The following is a 23,018-nucleotide window of genomic DNA, read 5'->3' as shown; positions in this document are numbered from 1 at the left end:
ACGTTTGTCTTGTTTCCATCAGGGTCCCCCATTTTCAATTCATATAGACATTTATGACATACACAACATACATGACATTTATGGCATAGGGACAAGGTATTTAGTACTGATACATTTGTGACATAAACGGTATTCAAATATACAGTACTGTTACCCCTAGATCCTGACAGAGTATATACATATGATGGGGAGGGGACTGTACATTAGGAGGGGGTGGGTGGGTGAGAAATATACATACCGCGGGGAGGGAATATATACATGCGGTGGGGAGGAGACTGTCTATTAGGAGGTGGTGGGGGTTTTGGGCATTTACGGTGGCCAGTTTCGAATTGCAGCCTCCCGTAGGTGCTCTTTAAGAGCGGTTTTGAATGTGGGCAGGGATTCACATTCCTTTACAGCTTTGGGTAGGGCGTTCCACATTGTTGTGGCATAATTGCGAAACGTGTTTAGTCCCTTGTTTGATCCGAATCTGGGTTTAACATGATTTGTTGAGCTTCCTCTGGTGTAGTGGTTGTGGTATTCACTGACCTTTGGGAAGTATTTTGACATGTACATGGGCACCCCGGTCGTATAGTGTATCTTGTAGACCAGGCCCATTGCAAGTTGCTGTACTCTGTCGTCTACTCTAAGCCATCCTAGGTTGTCAAAGTGGGCAGGGGTGAGGTGGGTTCTGGGGTTCAGGTCAAGTAGTAGTCTGACCAGTTTGTTTTGTGATGTTTGTAATTTTGTTTTAAACCACATTCTTATTGAAATATCGCAGAATTCAGACGATGTTGATCATCAATGGCATTTCAGTCTGGCCTTGTTGTTTCTGTGTTCTGTTCAAATAGTATCATTGCAGTGTATTGTCCTACCTGTCAACAGTCCCAACAGCACTCATTCAAGGGTACTATGACTATGCATGCACCTCATGGTACCAAAGCACCTCAAAGGCGCTTAATTAAATCCCAAACATCACCGCATTATTTTGAACAGCAGGGGGCAGCAAAGCGCAGTATGATGACCTTTGTAACCGGAAAAGCAACGTAACTCTTCCGGATAACAATGCATTGGTCTGAGCAGCAGCACGAAGAAGCAGCAACATTACAACAAGCTGTATTCATGTAATTTGTATTGATCTGAGGCGGAAGAGGGGGTACGTCTGTAGAGAGAATATAACGTGTTTGTGTCCTGGTATTCATAAGATGACTACAATGTGTTTGCTGCGGGTGACTTGAAAGCTACACGTTAATATGTAGCTCTGCTAACGTTAGACCCGTCGCTAGGCTAACGGTAACTTTCACTATTATAGCCCACTCTGGTTGTTGTTGCGTTTTGCAGTCTCCGCGCAAAGCTCTCACTGAATGCTCGTGTTTCACACGCAGTGATCGTGTATTTAACGTGACTGATTTATTATTAAAGCATGCATTTGTTGAGTAAACGAGACAACTGCTGAAGGAGCATAACAGTCAGTTAGCAGGCTGTCTGTCATGCTATCCTCTATTGGCGCCACCGCTGCGGCGGCATCACCAACTCCAGTGTCGTGACTTTTGCATCTTTTTATTTGTATTTTTTTGCAACGAGTTTCTTCCGTTGAATGCATTGTCTTACGTATTATTACTCTGTCATGATCTATGGGTAACAGTACTGTATATTTGCATATCGTATATGTTGTCACAAATGGCTAAATGTAACGGTACTAAATATGGGGGACCCTGATGTAAACAAGACAAACGTCTTTCTCTGGTCTGCATCCCTGTAACAATTGTGTGTATTGAGCCGTACTGTATTGTACCCATTCTGCAATCTGTTAAATAACGTTTTCATTCACTCTATTGCAGGTTCTATCCACCAAAGGAGGCAGAAGGAAGCTTCCTGCTGATCCCCAGACCCTGGTAACATTAAGTGGAACTGTGCAACACCAGCAGCAGGGTTTGTGACAGCCAGCCTCCTCCTGGTGACAGCTAGTGGAGGAGAGGAAGAGGGGGACGCTATGGACCAGAACAGTCTGCCGCCCTTTCAGGGCCTGGCCTCCCCACAGGTAACATGATGGGGGGGGGTCGGGGGGGAATATTATTATTTACAAAAATATACAATAAGGATTTAGGACTATGGCCATACGATGCCTGGTCATACAGCATTATTATTCAACACAACTATATTAAAACAACTACTAGCCACATCGTTACTAGAGAAACTACTATAACAAGTTGATGCTTGACGCCGCTGTCGAACGTCAGGTGGAACAGGAAGAGAAGAAGTCACTGGCTCAGGTTAAATCAAATTAAACCTGTAGCTACATCAGGTACAAACAATGGAGCGCCACTTAGTGACCAAACATGGCACTGCAACTAAATAACAACACAGATATACAATAGGCACATTTGTGACTGTTACAAATATAACACGTTTTATACTCATGCTACAAGATTTTGGCCTGTGCTAAAAAACTATCAACCTCTGTAGCACCAGTGCTAGCTATGTGCAAAAAAAACTTTCAGGGCCTGGCCTCCCCACAGGTAACATGATGGGGGGGGGGGGGGGGACAGGAGGTTGGAACAGTCTGTAGCAACCTTCAGGGCCTGGCCTCCCCACAGGCAACATGATGGGGGGGGGGGGGGGGCAGGAGGTTGGAACAGTCTGTAGCAACCTTCAGGGCCTGGCCTCCCCACAGGCAACATGATGGGGGCGGGGGGGACAGGAGGTTGGAACAGTCTGTAGCAACCTTCAGGGCCTGGCCTCCCCACAGGCAACATGATGGGGGCGGGGGGGACAGGAGGTTGGAACAGTCTGTAGCAACCTTCAGGGCCTGGCCTCCCCACAGGCAACATGATGGGGGCGGGGGGGACAGGAGGTTGGAACAGTCTGTAGCAACCTTCAGGGCCTGGCCTCCCCACAGGCAACATGATGGGGGCGGGGGGGACAGGAGGTTGGAACAGTCTGTAGCAACCTTCAGGGCCTGGCCTCCCCACAGGCAACATGATTGGGGGGGGGGGGGGGGGGGGGGGACAGGAGGCTGGAACAGTCTGTAGCAACCTTCAGGGCCTGGCCTTCCCACAGGCAACATGAGGGGGGGGGGGGGACAGGAGGTTGGAACAGTCTAGCAACTTTCCGTTGGTTTGTGGGGGAGGGTGGGACTGGAGCCAACAGAGACGTCCTCCAGCAATAGAGGCCTTGTATAGAATGTTTGTGACGTAGTTCTTTCTTCCAACATGGCTGCCTGTAAAACCATTGGTAACTACTTTTGAACGACAAAAGGGACTCGATTACAAGATCCAGTAACACGACATCAAATGATTATGTTTTTCTTGATATAATTCTCATATATTATCAACACATAGCAAGCAACCATTGTTTTGCACATAGCAACAGTTGTTTCTTCCAAAATGGACAACAAGTGTGTGTGGGCATTGTAGACATTTGGTGAACGTTTTTTCTATCGCCTTTAGGATTCGGTTGTGATGAATCTGTGCCGCATGTGTTGTGTCCCTGTGCAGGGCGCCATGACGCCAAGTATGCCCATCTTCAGTCCCATGATGCCCTACGGCTCTGGACTCACGCCGCAGCCGGTCCAGAACACCAACAGTCTGGTCCTGCTGGAGGAGCAGCAGAGGCAGCAACAGGCCAACGCAGGTGAATGAATGAATGAAAACTTTATTTAACAGATTGCAGAATGGGTACAATACAGTACGGCTCAATACACACAATTGTTAAGGGGATGCAGACCAGAGAAAGACTTTTCATTGAGAATGCTGTTCATTGACTACAGCTCAGCATTCAATACCATAGTCCCCTCCAAACTCATAGCCAAGCTCAGGGACCTGGGCTTGAACTATGACCTCTGCCAGTGGGTCTTGGACTTCCTGACGGGCAGACCCCAGGTGGTAAGAGCAGGCAACTGCACCTCCTCATCCATCACGCTCAACATAGGGGCCCCCCAGGGCTGTGTTCTGAGCCCCCTCCTCTACTCCCTGTACACACATGACTGCGTTGCACAGCGGAACAACAACACAATCATCAAATTTGCTGATGACACAGTAGTGGTGGGCCTGATCTCTGCCAACGACGAGAGGGCCTACCTGGAAGAGGTAGAGAATCTGTCACAGTGGTGTCAGGAGAACTGCCTCTCCCTGAACGTCAGCAAAACAAAAGAGATGATTGTGGACTTCAGGAGGTCGGGGGTCAAGGACTACAGCCCCCTCAGCATCGACGGGGCACCGGTTGAGAGAGTGAACAGTTTCAAGTACCTCAGAGCCCACATATCCGAGGACTTGACATGGACCACACACATTGACAGTGTTGTGAAGAAGGCACGACAACGCCTCTACTTCCTCAGGCGCCTAAGGAAGTTCCAAGTCAGTCAGAAGATCCTTAGGAACTTCTACTCATGTACAATAGAGAGCATCCTGACTGGCAACATCACCTCCTGGTTTGGGAATAGCACTGCACAAGACCGTAGCAGACTACAAAGAGTGACACGTTCAGCCGAACGCACAATTGGAGGGGGGCTCCCCACCCTCCAGAACATTTACAACAAGCGGTGCAGGGGGAAGGCTAAGAGAATCATCAAGGACTCCAGCCACCCGAACAACTGCCTCTTTGAACTGCTGCGGTCAGGCAAGCGATACCGGAGTCTTAAGGCGAGCACAGAAAGACTCAGAAGAAGCTTCTATCCCCAGGCCATCAGGCTGCTCAACGAACAATAAACACTATGCAACAACCATCAAATGCACACAGCACACACATCCACACCCACACACTCACTTTAAACAGACAACTCACTGCAGCACCCACTTTACACACTTTAGAACACCTAAACACACTTTACACTTTATATTTATTGGTAAAGGATTTGCACTACAACTCGTACACCTTACTGTAAATTGTACCTAAATTGTACCTCATCCCATTTCTGCTCTGCACTATATAGTATTGTATATTAGTACATTGCATAGTATATTGTATATTGTATGGTAACTCAGTTACTTCTATTCTGCATCGAACATTGTACATATGTCTATACTGAACACTGACCTCTATTTTTACTTCTATTTTACATGCTATACTATTTTATTTCATACTTATCTTGTCTAGCACAGTCTCTGGAGCGTAACAGTAAGAAGCATTTTGTATAAAAGTATTCTGTACTTCTGTATGACAACTATTAAAGAAACTTGAAACTTGACTTTCGTCTTGTTTACATCATCAGATTCCCCCATTTTCAATTCATAGTGACATTTATGACATACACAACATACACATACTATTTTATTTCATACTTATCTTGTCTAGCACAGTCTCTGGAGCGTAACAGTAAGAAGCATTTTGTATAAAAGTATTTTGTACTTCTGTATGACAACTATTAAAGAAACTTGAACTTGAAACATGACATTAGGCTTGGGCGGTATAATTTTTTTCATACCGTCACACCTTGCTGACATAATACCCCCGGTATACGGTATATGGCACTGACTTTCATTTTCATCAGCGGGGGGGGGGGGGGGGGGAGCGGAGCTAACAATATACTCAAACCCAATACATAACGCTTATATTGAAACACGTTGACATTAGGGCCGTTCTTTCAACCTAAAAGTGCACTTTCTTCAACCTCAAACCTAAATTCCTTAGCAACCCGTGTTACCAAGTAAACAAATCACAGAACGGTAGCTAGTTAGCCAGCACCATCCAGGTATCAACGTTAGCTCTCAGAACGATAGCCAGTTAGCCAGCACCATACAGGTATCAACGTTAGCTCTCAGAACGATAGCCAGTTAGCCAGCACCATACAGGTATCAACGTTGGCTCTCAGAACGATAGCCAGTTAGCCAGCACCATACAGGTATCAACGTTGGCTCCCGGAACGGTAGCCAGTTAGCCCGCCACCATCCAGGTATCAACGTTAGCTCCCGGAACGGTAGCCAGTTAGCCCGCCACCATCCAGGTATCGACGTTAGCTCCCAGAACGATAGCCACGTAACCCTCTGCTGGCGCGTGCTGTGCACTACAATCAACTCCGTGTTAGCAGTCTGTGACCTCACGGTATTGAGAATCATACCGGCGGGATCTCAAAATACCCTGGTATACCGTAATACCGCCCAAGCCTACATGACATCATGACATTTATGGCATAGGGACATACATGACATACAGGTATATAGTACTGTTACATTTGTGACATATACGATATGCAAATATACAGTACTGTTACCCATAGATCCTAGATCCTAACAGAATATATACATATAGGTACAACGCTGTTATAAATTCGAGGTTCATTACTACCCAAGCAGGGCTGGGGCTATACAGAATATAAAGTATATAAAGTCGTGAATCCACACAAAGGTATGGCTTTTTTGTATACCACCATCCCTGATCCTTGCAACAGCTATTTAAAAAGTAAGAAGATTGACCATTTTGAATGAAATGGCACCACAACAATTGTATTATATGGTAAAGATGGAAAAACTCATATTGTAACTTGTACTGGAAAACCAAATACAGTCATACCATAAAAACTAATTGTGATGTGGTACTTTGGCCATATTGCCCAGCCCTACATCTAAGCTACATCTATTGGCAGTTACAGGGCTGTACAGTGCGACATATATGTCAGCTTGTCAGCATCAAAATAACAGTACCAGGATAGCTTAGCACAATAGCTTAACAGACGGTCGCTTTTGGGATTTGGCACAAACCCATTTATTATTTACAAAAATATACAATAAGGACTATGGCCATACGATGCCTGGTCATACGGCATTATTCAATATACACAACTATATTAAAACAACTACTAGCCACATCGTTACTAGAGAAACTACTATACCAAGTTGATGCTTGATCAGACGTCAGGTGGAACAGGAAGTGAATTAGTCACTGGCTCAGGTTAAATCAAATTAAACCTGTAGCTACATCAGGTACAAACAATGGATCGCCACTTAGTGACCAAACATGGCACTGCAACTAAATAACAACACAGAAATATAATAGGCACATTTGTGACTGTTACAAATATAACACGTTTTATACTCGTGCTACAAGATTTTGGCCTGTGCTAAAAAACTATCAACCTCTGTAGCACCAGTGCTAGCTATGTGCAAAAAAAGCTAACGTACAGCCCTGAGTTGTGCGTTTCTCAAATGTTTACTTGACTGCTAGAAAAACTGGAAAACATTTATTGTGAAAATCTGGAGAGAGAAGAGAGAAGCAGCGTGCAATGATGCAGAGAGGAGAGAGAAGCAGACATGCAGAGAGGAGAGAGAGAGCAGACATGGAGAGAGAGCAGACATGCAGAGAGGAGAGAGAGAGAGGAGAGCATACATGCAGAGAGGAGAGAGAGTAGACATGCAGAGAGGAGAGAAGCAGACATGCAGAGAGGAGAGAGAGCAGACATGCAGAGAGGAGAGAGAAGCAGACATGCAGAGAGGAGAGAGAGAGCAGACATGGAGAGAGAAGCAGACATGCAGAGAGGAGAGAGAGAGCAGACAACAGATTGCAGAATGGGTACAATACAGTACGGCTCAATACACACAATTGTTAAGGGGATGCAGACCAGAGAAAGACTTTCGTCTTGTTTACATCAGGGTCCCCCATTTTCAAGTCATAATGAATTGTAAGTAAGGGTGCAACTTGCTCCGTGCAATCCATTCTTTGTGGATCTAGCCCAGAGTCTCTAATGTTTGGGGGAGGGAGTTCCTGCCCTGGAGAAGGTTCCATCTCCAAACGTGGGGGGTGGATCTGAGGGACAGAGATGGTTAGTAGGGGAAGAGGAGGTCTGTGAGATATGGGGGGTCAGTTGGAGAAGGACTTTGTAGGCGAGGACCAGGATTTTGTAGTTGATCCGGTGGGAGACGGGAAGATTTGTCGATTTGTTTGTGTAGAATACCGGACAAATACCAACCTGGCGCTTGTCATTTTCAGGTCTACCGGGGACATCCGGGCAGACCCCTCAGCTGTTCCACTCTCAGACAGTAGGGGGCACCACCACCACGGCACTGCCGGGGAACACCCCCCTCTACAGCACCCCCCTCACCCCCATGACGCCCATCACACCCTCCACGCCAGCTTCAGAGAGCTCTGGAATAGTCCCACAACTACAGTAAGTGTTTTTTCGGAACCCTAGCCTTATTTCTCATGTTCAATGATGACGTTGATTGATACATCAGAGTCCAATAGAGCCCTAAAAACGGGTGAAATACATTTATAAAAGATTTGGTGAAATTATTTCATATAATTTTTCCAATGGTCAGGTGTGAAAAAGCATGTGTCAAAGGTTATTTGTATATGTGTGTATGTATACCTATATATGCGTGCATGTGTAATTATTTACCACGTATTATATGTACACTGTACAGCTTTATAATAGGTAATCAGATGTTTGTGTGTATATGTATACACTTTCCCTTCTAAAATGAGATTCCCATTTGCAATTAAATATATTATGCATATATACAAATACCATGTGTATATAGATGCTTATACCCATCTACCTGCTCATTATTTGCTCACTTATTTTATTTTCTCCATACTGTCCCATCTGTTGACCCTATATGATTTTTTTTCTATGATTTTAAAATAAAAACAATTGTTCACAAAAAACATTTAAACACCAGTCAAGATGGTTGGCTTGCATCTACTGGATGGGGTCTTAAATTTTTTATATTTTGAACTTCGAGCCTTGACATTTAGCCTTTATCCTATTTTCATACTAGCGCTCGTTTCCCTATGCTTTTTCGTGTTGTTGTTCTTAGCTCTATTCTATATAAATATTTAATGTACCCCAGTTGCTATTGCATGTACATATTTGTGTTTTTATTACACAAATATATATGTATACATACCTACCAACTATTCACCTGTTTTATTCTCCACCCATCAATCATCCATAGCAACACTATTATCACCGACATCCAAGAAGGGGGATCCCCCCTTGAACGGCCCTTCTAAGGTTTCTCTCCTCCACATCGCCTGGTGCTTTTTTCCTATTTCTAGGTTTTTAGTTAGTTTTTCCTTACCTTCGCTGGGGTATGTCTGGGAGTGTTTGTGGTTCAAGCTCCAGCAGCAACACGTGAAACAGTACGGCTCAATACAAAACAACTGCTAAGAGGATGCAGACCAGAAAAATACTTTAGTCTTGTTTACATCGGGGTCCCCCATTTTCAATTCACCAGGAATGCGTGTTAAGCATAACAGCAAGTTAATTAACTTCTGACCATTATAGTCAAAGTATTTTCCTATGAACTGAAACTCATAAGATCACATAAGGCTAGCATCATTGGCGTTCAGTTACAGCTATATTGGCCAACGTTAGCCAGCCAGCTACTGCACTACGAACTGCCAGCCAGCTAGCTGGCTACCCCAATCCACAACAGCCAGCCAGCCAACCGTACAAAATAGTCTCAGCCAATCACATCGATTTGTACAGTTAGTTGGCTCCACTCCATTGCGAATTAAAAGGTGCAGAGCCAGCACAGACCGTATTAGCTGGCTACAGTTGCTGGGTGGCTAGCTAGCTAGCCAACAGATGCAAAAACGAACTCCAATGGTGGTATCAGCCGTTGATATGAGCTATCATTAGCTAGCCAGCTAGTCAGCTACATAACGTTTGACAACGCCTCGTGCTTTTAACTAAAGTGAATAGTTTACTGGGCCATTTTCAAGTGATGTTGAAAGAGGAGCTGCACTCTTGCTCTCTTCAGAGCGAATGAGAGATGTTGACACTAGACGGGTCTGTGGGGAGGAGGGGGAGGGGCAACTGGGAGCAGCGTGTGCGTCAACAACTTGCTGTAGGATGAGAGAAGACAGCGTGCCAGCTGGTATCGATAGTGCAGAAAGTATCGATATTGCGGGAAATTAGTATTGAAACTGTTTTAAATATTCAGAATCGATATGTAACGAAAAATCGATATTTTTGACAACACTACACGTGACCTGTTGTTCTCTAACCGTATCCTTCTCTCCCTCCCCCAGGAACATCGTCTCCACGGTGAACCTGGGCTGTAAGTTGGACCTGAAGACCATCGCTCTGAGAGCCAGGAATGCAGAGTACAACCCCAAGGTGAGGCGGGACCCATGCTGCCGAGCCGGGCCTCTGGTCACTTTATATTCACATTGGAAACATCCGTTAATCATAGAGCGCTCACGCTCGACTCTTTGGTGATAAGAAGTTGGATAGGGCAAACCTTCGCGTGCCGAGAACGTTTTTCCTGTTTTTAGGGGGGAAACACTGGATTGTAGTACCTGAATTTCCCCCAAGGGGATCAATAAAGGAATATCTTATCTTATCTTAGTAGTAGTAGTCGTTTTATTCAGTCATCACACACAATACAATAATTTATGCACAATCATTCCAGACTGTCAAACTGTCTTTTGATTTTGGCAGTGACTGAACAAGTACAGGCTGAAGCATAATGCTTATACATGCCTGTCCTATATTCTTATCAAATTAAGCCTCCAAAACAGAAACTAAAAAATAAATACAAAATAAGAATTATTCACATTTGTAACTATCAAAAATAGCTATACAAATGTTTTTTTTTTTTTTGAAGACCAAAAGTGAATTACCTTCTATGAGAGACTGTACTCTACGACCTTCTATGAGAGACTGTCTACGACCTATGAGAGACCGCCTACAACCTTCTAAGAGAGACTGTATGGCCTTCTAGGAGAGACTGTACGGCCTTTGAGAGACTGTCTACAATCTTCTAGGAGAGACTGTCTATGACTTCTAGGAGAGACTACGACCTTCTAGGAGAGACTACACAATCTTCTAGGAGAGACTCTGACTTCTAGGAGAGACTACACAATCTTCTAGGAGAGACTGTCTGATCAGTTTGCGATCTCAGGATTATCTTTATGCCTCAGTCCCCAGAACTCGCACTGAGTTTGGGAAGAGGGCTATGAGGGCCGACGTTCCACTCTACTGGTTAAAGTTGCTTACTCGTGAGTAGTACGTTCGTTGATAAAGAAAAAGAATGTCCACAGCCGCTCCAGTGTAAAACAAAGATATCCAAATGGTTTATTTCTCTTCCATAGCGAAGTCTTTCTTTACAGAAGTTGTCCTAAAGCTACTTTCCTAAATATTCACGTCACTACTACAAGATAAGAAAACTGTATTTTCCCAGTCTCCAAAATCACCGCCGACTCGACACATGAAAATTCCTCCACACTGGAAAGCCGTAAATCAACTTGCCGGCTCTTTCCACAGCAAAACGGTAGGCTTGGCACCGTGGTTGAAAAATGCAGGCTGCAGTCTATGTTGATTAGGGGCCTTTCTCACTCACTCACTCGGTTCCATTCCATTCCGTACCGTCCTCATTCCGGGTCGGATGCGAACTTCCCCCCTCCCTCTCCCCCCTCTAGTTTGTGTACACACTTCAGTCTTGGTTCGCTCCGGGTTCTGTTTACGGTTTGCGTTTTGAGCGTTTACGCTTGCCGTAGGGCGGCGATGATGTCACGCTCGAAAATGTAAACGGGAAGTGTGTTAACACGGAGACTAGAGACTGTATGCTGATATAAAAGAAACAAATAACCAATAAATATGAAGTTATATTTGAACATCTGTTGTCAAGCCTTGTCAATATAACCCACCCCACTTTTCTCACGAATGGAACTCTGTTGTAGAGTCCGCTTTTGAGCGTTTTGCAGGGTTAACGATAACGCTAAGCTAACGGCTAACGCTAGTTAGCTTAGCCTTTTACTAGTAACATTGCTCGCATCGATTATATTGAATGTCATTGATCTACTGGTCGACCACGGCCGACTGGTTGGGCACCACTGGTCTAATAGAAATAAATGCATTCGAGGGCGGCTACGTGGCGTAGTGGGCAAGGCGCTCGCCACGAATGCGGAGACGCTGGGCTCGCCTGTTCGAGCCCAGCGCTCCACATTGCTTTCAGTTTAGCTGGTCGTTCATACTAATACACATTGGCCGTATTAGGGGGTGGGAAACTGATGGGTGGGGATCGGGCGTTGTGGACAGCGACTCCTACAGGTTGGTTGGTGCGCCTGCGCAGTAGAATCAGGAAGTGTCGGGGGCAGCGTGAGCCTCCCACGCGTTACTCCTCGCCACTGAGAGATCGAGCTGCGCAGGTGAAAAGATGTGACTGCTGTTACCTCAAGTACCGGAGGGGACTTGTGCTATGTATGACTTAGTCCACATTGCAGCCGGCTTGTGGGAGGCAAGAAACAGCGTTCGTGACAGGGGAGGGTTGAATTGGATGATACGAAAATTGGGATGGGAGAAAATATAGAAAAATGGGAGAAAAAGTGGATAAAAAAAGAAATAAATGCATTCGAACAAGAAAGTATAGTATACAGCAATGGCTAACGCTAAGCTAACGGCTAACGCTAGTTAGCTTAGCCTGTCCAGCAGCTAACATTATCCCATCGCTCGTGGCAATTATATTACATGTCATTGATCTACTGCAAATAAATGCATTCAAACAAGAAACCAATGTATAGACATAGCATGGCAAACAAAAATTGCCAGGCCTAATGCGAGCCAGAAGTGCTGTGCTTTGTAACGTGGCTTCATGTTTTCATCCACTGAGCTGTGAGGCTCCACATGCTTGTTTGGTTGAGGTCTGAACTCTCAAATTGCCCATAAATATTGTTTTTGTGGGTATTGTCCAGTTGTTGCTGTGTGGTTTTATCTGCCCAAAATTCAAGCAAGCATGAAACGCATTACAGTAACGACGTTGTGTGTCACGCCCCCCGCTCCCACTGGCCCGCATCCGAAACCACCTATTCCAACCGTCCCAGGTTCAGCGGGGGGGCGTAAAACGAATCAGCGCCGCTACGCTCCCAAAATGGGTGTATCCGTCTGAGTGAGAACACCCCCCCCCCTCGTCCCCGGGGGCGCTGATTCGATCGCGATTGGTGAGTGAGAAAGGCCCCTTAGTCTATCTGTTCAGTCCTGTTTCAAGATGCACACTGCCTGTTCTTCTTCTTCTTCTTTGAATTTCCGGCAGAGTAGACGAGAGAATTGTGGACTATATATAGAGACACAAATGTTCTAGAATGTTCGGTTATGACATCATAGGGTGACATCACAAATGTTCTAGAACGTTCGGTCGATTCATACTGTGACATCACAAATGTTCTAGAATGTTCTATTATGACAAATAAGACTTCAATGACTATCTAAATCCAATCAATATTCCTAATGCCGTTTCAATGTAAGGTTATAAAAATAAACATAAACATTCATATAATAACTTAAATATAGCTTTGGCTCCTACACCGGCCCCTAATTGTACTTCTAATCTAGAGACCATTACTAACAACTAAAAAACAAGGAGCTAAACCAAACACTATTTTAACTGATTAAGTGGTATGCTGCCGGATAACCAATACCTGGTGCCAGAGGTCACTAGTACATGGCACACCGTAGGACGACGGTCTTTACCACCGCCTCATGCAGCTTCTTGGAGAAGACAGACCTTAGTGATAGGTCTATCTAAAATGGTCGTCTTTGTCTTGACACGGACCCGACGCACGAGCCCATACTTCATCTCCTTCCTCTTGCGACATAGCCTCAGCAGAGTGCTTCTAAGCTTCAGCATCCAACCGACTGCCTTCTTGAGACGGTTCCAGTTGGAGTAATATTCCAGGAACTGCTGAACTGTGGCGAACTGCTCTTCAGCTGCAGTCGCGCTGACCACAGCGTCCTTTACCTCTGGGTCCTCCGTGGTTAGGTTCCCATGGTGTTCTGGGTTCTGAGGCCATTCCTCTTCGGGCTTGGTGAGGAATTCCGGCCCCTGTATCCAAGTCTCATTGTGCAGGAATGATTCCACATTGAGTCCTTTCGATGCGTGGTCAGCAGGATTTGTTGCAGTATCTACACCTACCACCACTGTCCCACTTCTGACGGCTTCAAGATGGTCTCCACTCGATTCGCCACGAAGGCGTGAAACCTACTGGCTCTGTTTGCGATGTATTTGAGCACAGTGGTGCTGTCGGACCATAACACATATTTGTTTAGGTGGAGCTCCAGCTCGGATCTCAAGGTCCTGTCCATGCGTACCTCCTCTTGCCTGAATCTAGTGACGACTCCCAGGAGAGTACTGGGCTTTAGATCCGGCCCCTGTAGCAGCTGGTTGTTCAAGGTGGTGCCTTGGAATGATGCCCCACAGTCGAACACCACGCGGATCTTCTTCTTCTGGGCATGGTACACACCCATACATAGTGTGGCAAGTACCAAACTTTTCCATCGCTGCGGCTGAGCTCCTCACTGGGAACCTTGACTGCATAGCCCTTTGCGATCCAGTCGTCGACGAACGCTGAGTAATCAGCGTGGAACTGGGGATTCTTCGTGAACCTCTTCTTCAAGTTGAGAGTTCGCTGTTCAGCTACTCTTCTGTTCGGCATCTTGAATACTGTGTTCCTCACTGGTAGGCCGATGCTCTAGTGTCCCTCTGTAAGTTTCACGGACTGCGAGACCAGTTCCAGAAACTGGATGTCGTCCCTCGACTTCTCAAGCCGGTTGTCTTGACACACTGGGAAGTCATTCTTGAACTGTTTACTCCAAAGTTCATCTAGCGTGGCCACGGATGTGCAGTTGGACGTGACTTGTATGAGTCCACTGGTAGTTTCATGGCCATCTTCTCCTCTGAGGGGACCATTGACGAACCAGCCCAATCTCGTTTTCACCGCGTACGGCCCTTCTTTCACGCTGGATACCACCTGCCATGGTTCCATTGCCTTGGGTACGTCCGTCCCGATGAGAAGGCCTATCTCCACCTGGATCTTCGGTATTTGCACTTCACTGAGATAGGGCCACTTATCGACTTCCTCTTGCAGTGGGATGTTCTGTTTACGAGCAGGTATTGACTTCTGAGAGAAGGTGTTGGGTCGCTCTAGGAAGTTGTCACTATCCAAGCTACAGACTTCTAACCCAGACACCATCTGGCTGCTCACAACCTGCCATGGTCCTTAGCAGGATACTTGTCTTCCTGCCGGTGACCTTAAGCGCTGCCATTAACTTCTCTGTGCAGAAAGTGACGTTGCTGCCTGGGTCGAGGAACATGTAGGTAGCCACCATCTTGTTGCCTTTCTTGGCTTTGATGTGGACCGGAACGATAGCCAAGATGCTTTCGACGTTGCCGGCCCCAGTAGCTCTGCAGGTCCTCGTTTCTGCATTGATGCATCCACTGACCTTAGAACTGGCTTCACCTTCTTCTGTGCTTATTTTCTTTGGGCGCATCATCCGATGTCTCCTTCTTGTGCCTTGCTTCATCATAGGCAGCTTTGTTATTAATATGTAGAACTGTAGGGTGGGTAAGCTGGCAGACTTGGCAGCTCATCTTTTCTTGGCAGGCCTTGCTCATGTGACCCCGTTTCAGACTGCTGAAACAGGCCTTTACTCTTGAGAAAATCTATCTTCTCCTTGTGAAGAGACTTCTAACGTTACAGCTATTAGCTAACGTTAGCTAATCATTCTTCCGTTAGCTTATGCTAGCTAGCTGGCCACCTTATAATTCACAATATAATTACTTCATGGAAACGGAGTAACGTTAACGTTATGTCGAGTTCATACTACACTACACGTTAGTGTTGTCAAAAATATCGAAAAATCGATACATATCGATTCTGAATATTTAAAACGGTTTCAATACTCATTTCCCGAAATATCGACATTTAATTATTCATAAAAAAAAATGTATACGGAAGTTGCATTGTTCATTTCAATACCTGTAATAGTACAGTAGTCCACACACACACACATGTGCATTCAGTTAAGTCGGAATATGACTGTAATACAAACGGTTCAGTTTGTCAGGTACATGCAACACAGATTACAGTGTTTACATCTGTCTGCTTGAGAAAATACCATGTTCTGCAATAAAAATTATTGAAGTGAGATGAACAGTTATTTTTAAATGTGTGATCTAAAGATAAACAAAGGGTTTTAAAAGTGTTATATTTATCTTCTCTTATAGTACCAGAGAGAAGCTGAGGAGAATCAAGATTGAACCTTTTTCCCTGTGGTATCGAAAATGGTATAGAATATCGATACTTTTCAAGGTATCGTATCGAAGTTCGAAATTCCAGTATCGTGACAACACTACTACACGTATGAACTCGACATAACGTTAACGTTACCCCGTTTCCATGAAGTGTTTAATTAGCCGCAATCTTGTTGAAAATGTAACGTTAATGCTCCTGGAAACCGGAAGCCGTCATGAAATTGTTGTCATATTGTAGTTTTTTAAGTCTTATTAACTAAAAGATTTTAACCAAATAAAAAGCAGCAGCACTATTGCATAACTGAGTCATGTTTGCTATGTATTTCTTTCTTTAGGGGAGTAGGACATTTGTTTCACAGTTTTAGCATGATGTTTTATAGATGGCTAGGTTAAACACAGGTTTTTGTTTTTAAGAGGGGGGGTTTGATTTGATTTAGATTACGTAGATAATTTAGTTATTTTTAAATGTCTGATCTAAAGAGAAACAAAGGGTTTTAAAAGTGTTATATTTATCTTCTCTTATAGTACCAGAGAGAAGCTGAGGCGAATCAACCAGCAACAAAAGCTAAATTTGTAAAAAAAAAAAAAAAAAAATCCTTTTTTTTTTATTATAAATTTTGCATTTTCGTGGTATCGAAAATGGTATCGAATATCGATACTTTTCAAGGTATCGTATCGAAGTTTGAAATTCCAGTATCATGACAACACTACTTAGAAGGAACTACCAAAAGAAAAAGGAGGAATGGCAGTACCCAGTTTAGAAAGCTATTACTATGCAGCACAGCTTAGAACAGTAGCATGCTGGTGCAATGTGAATTATGAAGCCAAATGGAAAGATATAGAAACCAAAAGAGAGGGATTCAAAGTGCAGGCACTGATAGGAGATAGGGAGCTGTTCAGAAGACAGGAACAACTACTAGACCCAATTACCAAATTCACTATAAACATATGGAACACAATAGTAAAGAAATACAAGCTAGAAAAAGAATCCAAGATACTGAGATGGATAACACACAACAACAAATTCAAACCAGCGATAGGGTTTGAACCATGGGTTCAAAAGATGGGAACGGGGGGTAACAGCAATATGTACAATGATAGAAGGAGGGGAGATGCAGACTCTACAAAAATTGAAAGAAAGATTCAGACTAGAGAATAGGGACCACTTTAGATATTTACAGATTAGAGACTACTATAACAAGGAAATAAAGCAAGACAGACAAAGAACAGAATGGGGTAATTAACCCTTTCTCTGCCACGCTTATGTACATCCTTATACCGTCCTCTGCCAGCTCTATTTGTCTATGGAGAAGTTCCCCTTTGCAGGGCTATAACTTTTTAAATTGTATTACTAAATTGACATTACTATGGCCCATTCAACGTCAATTATCTATCGTTTAGGATGTAGCAACGTTCTACTTTTTCATTCACATATTCATACTAAAATACGGTCTGAAGTATAAATGTTTTTATCGTTTTCTGCAGCATTCTGCAGAACATGATTTATAGCCCTAAATACGTACGCCTCATCATCTGCTGGTGACGGGGGGGGGGGGGGGGGGGGTTATAAGTCCGTGGCCGACGTTAAATGAATCATGTAGTATGGGTGATATATTGATCATAGCAGTTTGTATCGAAAATGGTAAACAAACAGGCTGAAACTCACCCCAGTCTCCTCGTAGCGTTGGGTGATGAGCGTGGAGCAAAAAGATTGCTATTATGGGATGTTGATGTATGCGATCCATTTCCAGGTTTTATAATAGTATATACGTCCAAATCATGTTGTTTATCGAGTTATTGGCAACGGATCGCTATCCATTGTGTCGAGCTCGAGTCCGAATATGGATGAGCACCACTTCCTGTCGGTCATTTCCTGTTTGGGCGATCCGCCGATCGGCCACCAGATGGCGCTCTTGAACCGTTGGAGAGTTGAGAGGAGATCAACAGGGGATCTCAAGACTCCGTGGGTAAAATATGATTGCCATCACAGATTTTTTAAATATTGATCTCAAAGACGCCTTACGGCGTCATTGGCAGATTACACATGGCGGAGAATGACGTGGAAACTCATCCTTGACGAATAAAGGGTTAAGATAATGGTAAAATCATACGAAGGAAGGAAGGGAAGGGTGATATCAGCACTATATCAGGCAATAATGGACAGTAAGGGAAATACAACATTGTATATAAAAGAAAAGTGGGAGAAAGAGTTAGAAATAGAGATAACAGAGGAGGAATGGTATAACACATGTAAGACACAACAATCAACCACAGGATCAAGGATATGGAGGGAGTTTTGGTGGAAAAACATAATTAGATACTTTATAACACCAGAAATACAGGGCAATTACACAACAGCAAAGAAACCATGTTGGAGGGAGTGTGGACAAGAAATAGCGAACCACGCACACATATTCTGAAGATGTCAGAAAATAAGGCACTACTGGGAAGAGATAGGAGGGATAATAAATGAAATAATAGGATACGAAATACCCCAGGAAGGCCAAGTGTTGTATCTGGGGAACCTATCACAGGAAGGAATTCAAGGGGAAGACAAATACTTGATTAAGATATTGATAGTGGCAGCCAAAAAAGCTTTAACTAAGCTGTGGTACAGGGTAGAAGTGCCGACGAAGGACCAATGGATAAAGATAGTAGAGGAGATACAGGAAATGGAGAGAATCACACATCTGCTGAGGCTGCAAGGAGAAAAGTTTTAATTGAAATGGGAAAAGTGGGAAGAATATAGGAGGGGAAGGAACAACATCACAGGGGATTGAAAAGGATACAAGGAAATGATGGAAAATGTAAATAAAGGATGCAAATATAGAATGGACCGAAGGACCCATGCCATACTTTTCTTTTCTCATTTTTGGATATGTTTTAATTTGATTTCTTATTGATGAGTCTTTATAATTTTGTATGTGGAAATGTATTGTGTATGTATGTTGTTGAAAAAATGAAAATAAAAACGTAAGTTAAAAAAAAATTAAAAAAATTAAATAAAAAAATAAAATAAAAAGAGGCAAGGGTTGGAGAAGGCACAGAGTGTATCCCCCTTGGTCCTTGCTTTAGTCTCTGCCGGGTTCTGGACTGCTGTAGCAGCTGTTGTGAAGCTTCCCCAAGCGCCGCTCTTTCTGGATGTCTTCTCATCTTTGTGAGCCTTAGCTTGGCTCTTGTTTCCATCTGTGATGTTGCCGAAGAGAGGGTGTTGGGCTTGTAGGCTGACAAAATCGGCAAGGTTGCAGTACTTGGCGCTGCGCTGATCTTTCTCTAGAAGAGCATAGGCTTTGCTTCTCCACCGCTCTCTGCTTGTACGGAAGCTTGGCGGTGATGGCATGCATATTTGATATCAAGCTCCTGCATGTACTCCACGTCAGCCATAGCATTGAGGCATCCAGTGAGATAGAAGCCAAAGGAGTGGATCGCCTCTCCGTCATCGGACTTGATAGTAGGCTAGTTCAGTGCCTTGTCTATATACGCCATTGAGATCTTGTATCCATTTCCAAAATGTTTTTTCAAGAGCCTCCTTGCCTCGTGATAGCCTCGCTCTGGTTCCATGTGAAGACAACTTATTTTTTTTGTATTTTATTTTTTTATTATTTTTTAAACAAACACATAAACAAACATGACAACACACAATAGGATATACAAATACACATATGCTCCAGCTCGTACCCCCCTCTCCCGGACCCCCCATTGGATAATCCAACCATTATAATTTGTTCCTAACCAGACACTACCATTATATGCTGGCTTTTATTCTCTCCACCACTTCTAACCACATTGCCATTTTGGATTCATTGAGACCCAAAATTCTAGCTGTTGATATTTCTTGATAAATCACATCGAGATATGTAAGAATCCAGACCTTCCGGCACATTTTTTCCGGTTGAAACCATCGTGATGCTATCAGCTTTTTAGCCACTGTGATACCGGATAAAACCAATCTCTTTAGCTGTGGAGGTACTGCATGCTCAAAGACATCATTCAGCAGTAATACAGAGGGGTGTACAGGTATATCCAGAGTTAAGAGATTTGACAATTGCTGGGTCACTTCTTTCCAAAATAGCTTAACTGGTGGGCAGTCCCAGTACATGTGCATAAATGTCCCTTCGTCCCCATTTGTACATAAGGAGCATTTGGAGTCTTGTTTAAGACCCATTTTGTTCAGTCTTATAGGAGTTAAGTATGTCCTGTGAATATAGTTAAGATTGATTTGTTGATGGTCCGGGTTCCTTGATGCAAGGCGTACATTTGCCCAGGCTTCTTGCCAGTCAAAGTCTATCTCCAGGTCTGGTATATCCCTCCTCCAGACTGAGTCTAGATCAGGGGTCGGCAACCTTTTTGACATGGAGTGCCTGTTTGAAATATAGTTGTAACTAGTGTGCCTCAACAATATTCCATGCATCGTAATACTTTTTTCTCATAATCGGGTCTTTTTAATGATAATTTTTACATTATTACATCATTATTGTTATTGTTATTATTAACAATATTATTATGATGGTTGTATCAACCCTAAATCTGAGTTGGGGGGGGGGGGGATGCAATGCAGACAAACAGCTGCATACAGTGCAACCATTTCACTCACATTTGCCCATTCATTTTTGGACACATCACACACCATTGGTGTGTGTACTGTACGTGTGCTGTCATAGCTCCACCTACAGGCCTAATGGAGAACACCAGGATGTGAATGGAGGGTTGATTGATCGCAAGACTACACTGTAAAAAAAAATATAATAAGTTACCAGAACTTAAAAATATTGAGTTCAGTTACTGTGCATTAAGGTTTTCAGTTTTCAATCCATAATAAGTTAACAGAAAAATAAGTACACAACCACATTATTTCAACCTAATAAAACTATGTTTATTGTCATTGTTTTAAGAACACAAGTTGACTTGGTAATACTCACATTTTGAGTAAAAAAATGGCTTTTAACATGTGCAATGTTCAATGAAATAGAAAAATAAATAATAAAATGTGTTGATTAATCCCACTGGTCACAATGGTGACCGTAATAATGTTTTTGTTATAAGGCTCTGCAAATGTTACTGAATGATGTAGCAATGTATTTCCAGCTAAATTGAAATAATAAACAAATAAAGGGTCTCAATTAAATATGTGGTAGTAAAAAGAACCTGTGGGAGGATTTCAACAAGATAAATGCGACAACAGTGCAAAATATTTCACTAATATTTCAAAGCAAAAAATATATATATATAATTTTAATATTTTTTTTCTTTTTTTTTATGCTGCCCCCTGTGCCTATGCAAATGCCCCCGTGTGCCTATGGTTGCCTACCCCTGGTCTAGATGTAGGGTTTCATACGAGGCCGTTAGTAATTGATGATAAAAATCTGAAACAAAACCTCTCGATGTCTCTCTTTCATAGAAGAATTTGTGGTATCTGTGGTGTACAATTGGTATCCTTAATGGAACACCGTGAGCCTTCAAACATGCCAATAACTGTGCGTAAAAATAATATGAGGACTTGGTGAGATAATTTTTTTTGCATATTTCATCAAAACTACAAAAACCCTGTTTGTTGAAAACGTCTCCTAATGTGTGTATGTCTTGCTTTTCCCATCTAGGGAATCTTATAGGTTGTTTTCCAATCAAGAGTGCATTGTTATTGAATAAGGGAGTATGATTATGCCATTTATGTGGGATAGAGTCTTTTTTTTGTGTTTCACGCCATATCCGGATTGCATGAGTGATTATGGGGCCAAATTTCCGTTCGCATTGCTTAATTGATCATTTGGTGTACACTATGTCCTTCAGCCTATGTGGAGCTACTATATTTTCTTCTAAATTTCTCCAGGATACTGATGCTTGGGGATCAAACCATGTTGTCAGTGGTCTTAAAGTGTATGCCTTAAAATAGTGGTGGAAATCTGGAAATGCCATACCACCGTCTGCTTTGTTTCTCTGTGCGGTGGATCTTTTTATACGTGGTGGTTTGTTATTCCAAATAAATTTGTATGTGGAGGAGTGTAATTCTTTCCAGTAACCCTTTGGAGTGGGTAACGGTAGCATTGAGCTGAAGAAGTTGATTCTAGGTAGGACGTCCATCTTAACTATTGATATCCGTGCTTGTACTGAGTTTTTAAGTTTTGACCACCTGACAAGGTCGTATTTGATTTTGTTTTGGATTTTTATGTAATTGTGCTTCACCGTTTGGCTTATGTTAGGGAATATTTCAACTCCCAAATAGGGCTGGGCGATATGACCAAAAACGTTATCGCGATAAAATTATAAAATTATTTTCATATAATTCGATATCGATAATTATCGTAGATATAATGTCCGTCAAGTTTAATTAACTTCTTATGCTGCTGCGAATGTCTCAAGTCGAGTTGATGTCGTCATCAGTCTGCGCACGTTAGCCGACAAGCGGAGTATCTCATGACAATAAATATGACACTAAAATACTCTCTTCCGCCACAATATATTGAAACGACGTCCACTGTATATCCCACACTACCATAAACGTGGCCTCAGAATTCAAAACACACACATACTCGGCACGTAAATATATAAAACAGTGCCGTGCAAGCTAGTTATCCTAGCCAGCCTGTTGGTTCTAAGCGATGTATTCCATGACAATGTGCTAAATATGACACTAAAATACTCTCTTCCGCCACAATATATTGAAACGACGTCCACTGTATATCCCACACTACCATAAACGTGGCCTCAGAATTCAAAACACACACATACTAGGCACGTAAATATATAAAACAACGCCTTGCAAGCTAATTAGCCTAGCAAGCCTGGTTGTTGAGTGAGTCCTACCTCCTTCCGGGTCTCGGCCATCTCCTTCACTGATTGGTTGTTAGCTGTGTGCGTAAGCACGTCATCACGTAATGCTGGTTGTTGTGAGTGAGTGTGCTGAGCCGAGGCTGAACGGAGCCAAGCTTGGAAAATCGATATATCGAAACTTTGCGACCACGTTTCATGTTTATTTCGAGGAAATAATTTATCGCGATAGTTATCGTTATCGTTTTATCGCCCAGCCATACTCCCAAACATCTAAAGTGTTTTACCATCGGTATCTCTTCTGGG

The 23,018-nt window shown here is 43.3% G+C and overlaps 1 protein-coding gene across 1 annotated transcript in view; it reads left to right on the top strand.

The window, feature by feature from the left end:
* Positions 1-1,038: 1,038 nt before the first annotated feature.
* The window catches only part of tbp (TATA box binding protein), a 34,673-nt gene continuing 12,693 nt past the window's right edge, over positions 1,039-23,018 (top strand). The window contains exons 1-5 of the mRNA XM_084309096.1: positions 1,039-1,135; positions 1,821-2,020; positions 3,477-3,612; positions 7,900-8,077; positions 9,949-10,036. Coding sequence (XP_084165222.1) covers positions 1,973-2,020; positions 3,477-3,612; positions 7,900-8,077; positions 9,949-10,036 — 450 coding nt within the window. The 5' untranslated portion in view covers positions 1,039-1,135; positions 1,821-1,972. The remainder of the gene's footprint in view (positions 1,136-1,820; positions 2,021-3,476; positions 3,613-7,899; positions 8,078-9,948; positions 10,037-23,018) is intronic.

The sequence above is a fragment of the Notolepis coatsorum genome, assembly GCF_963971535.1.
Source record: "Notolepis coatsorum genome assembly, chromosome: 2".
Classification (NCBI taxonomy): domain Eukaryota; kingdom Metazoa; phylum Chordata; class Actinopteri; order Aulopiformes; family Paralepididae; genus Notolepis; species Notolepis coatsorum.
The sequence above is the reverse complement of the archived record's forward strand: the minus strand, read 5'-3'. Positions and strand labels throughout refer to the sequence as shown.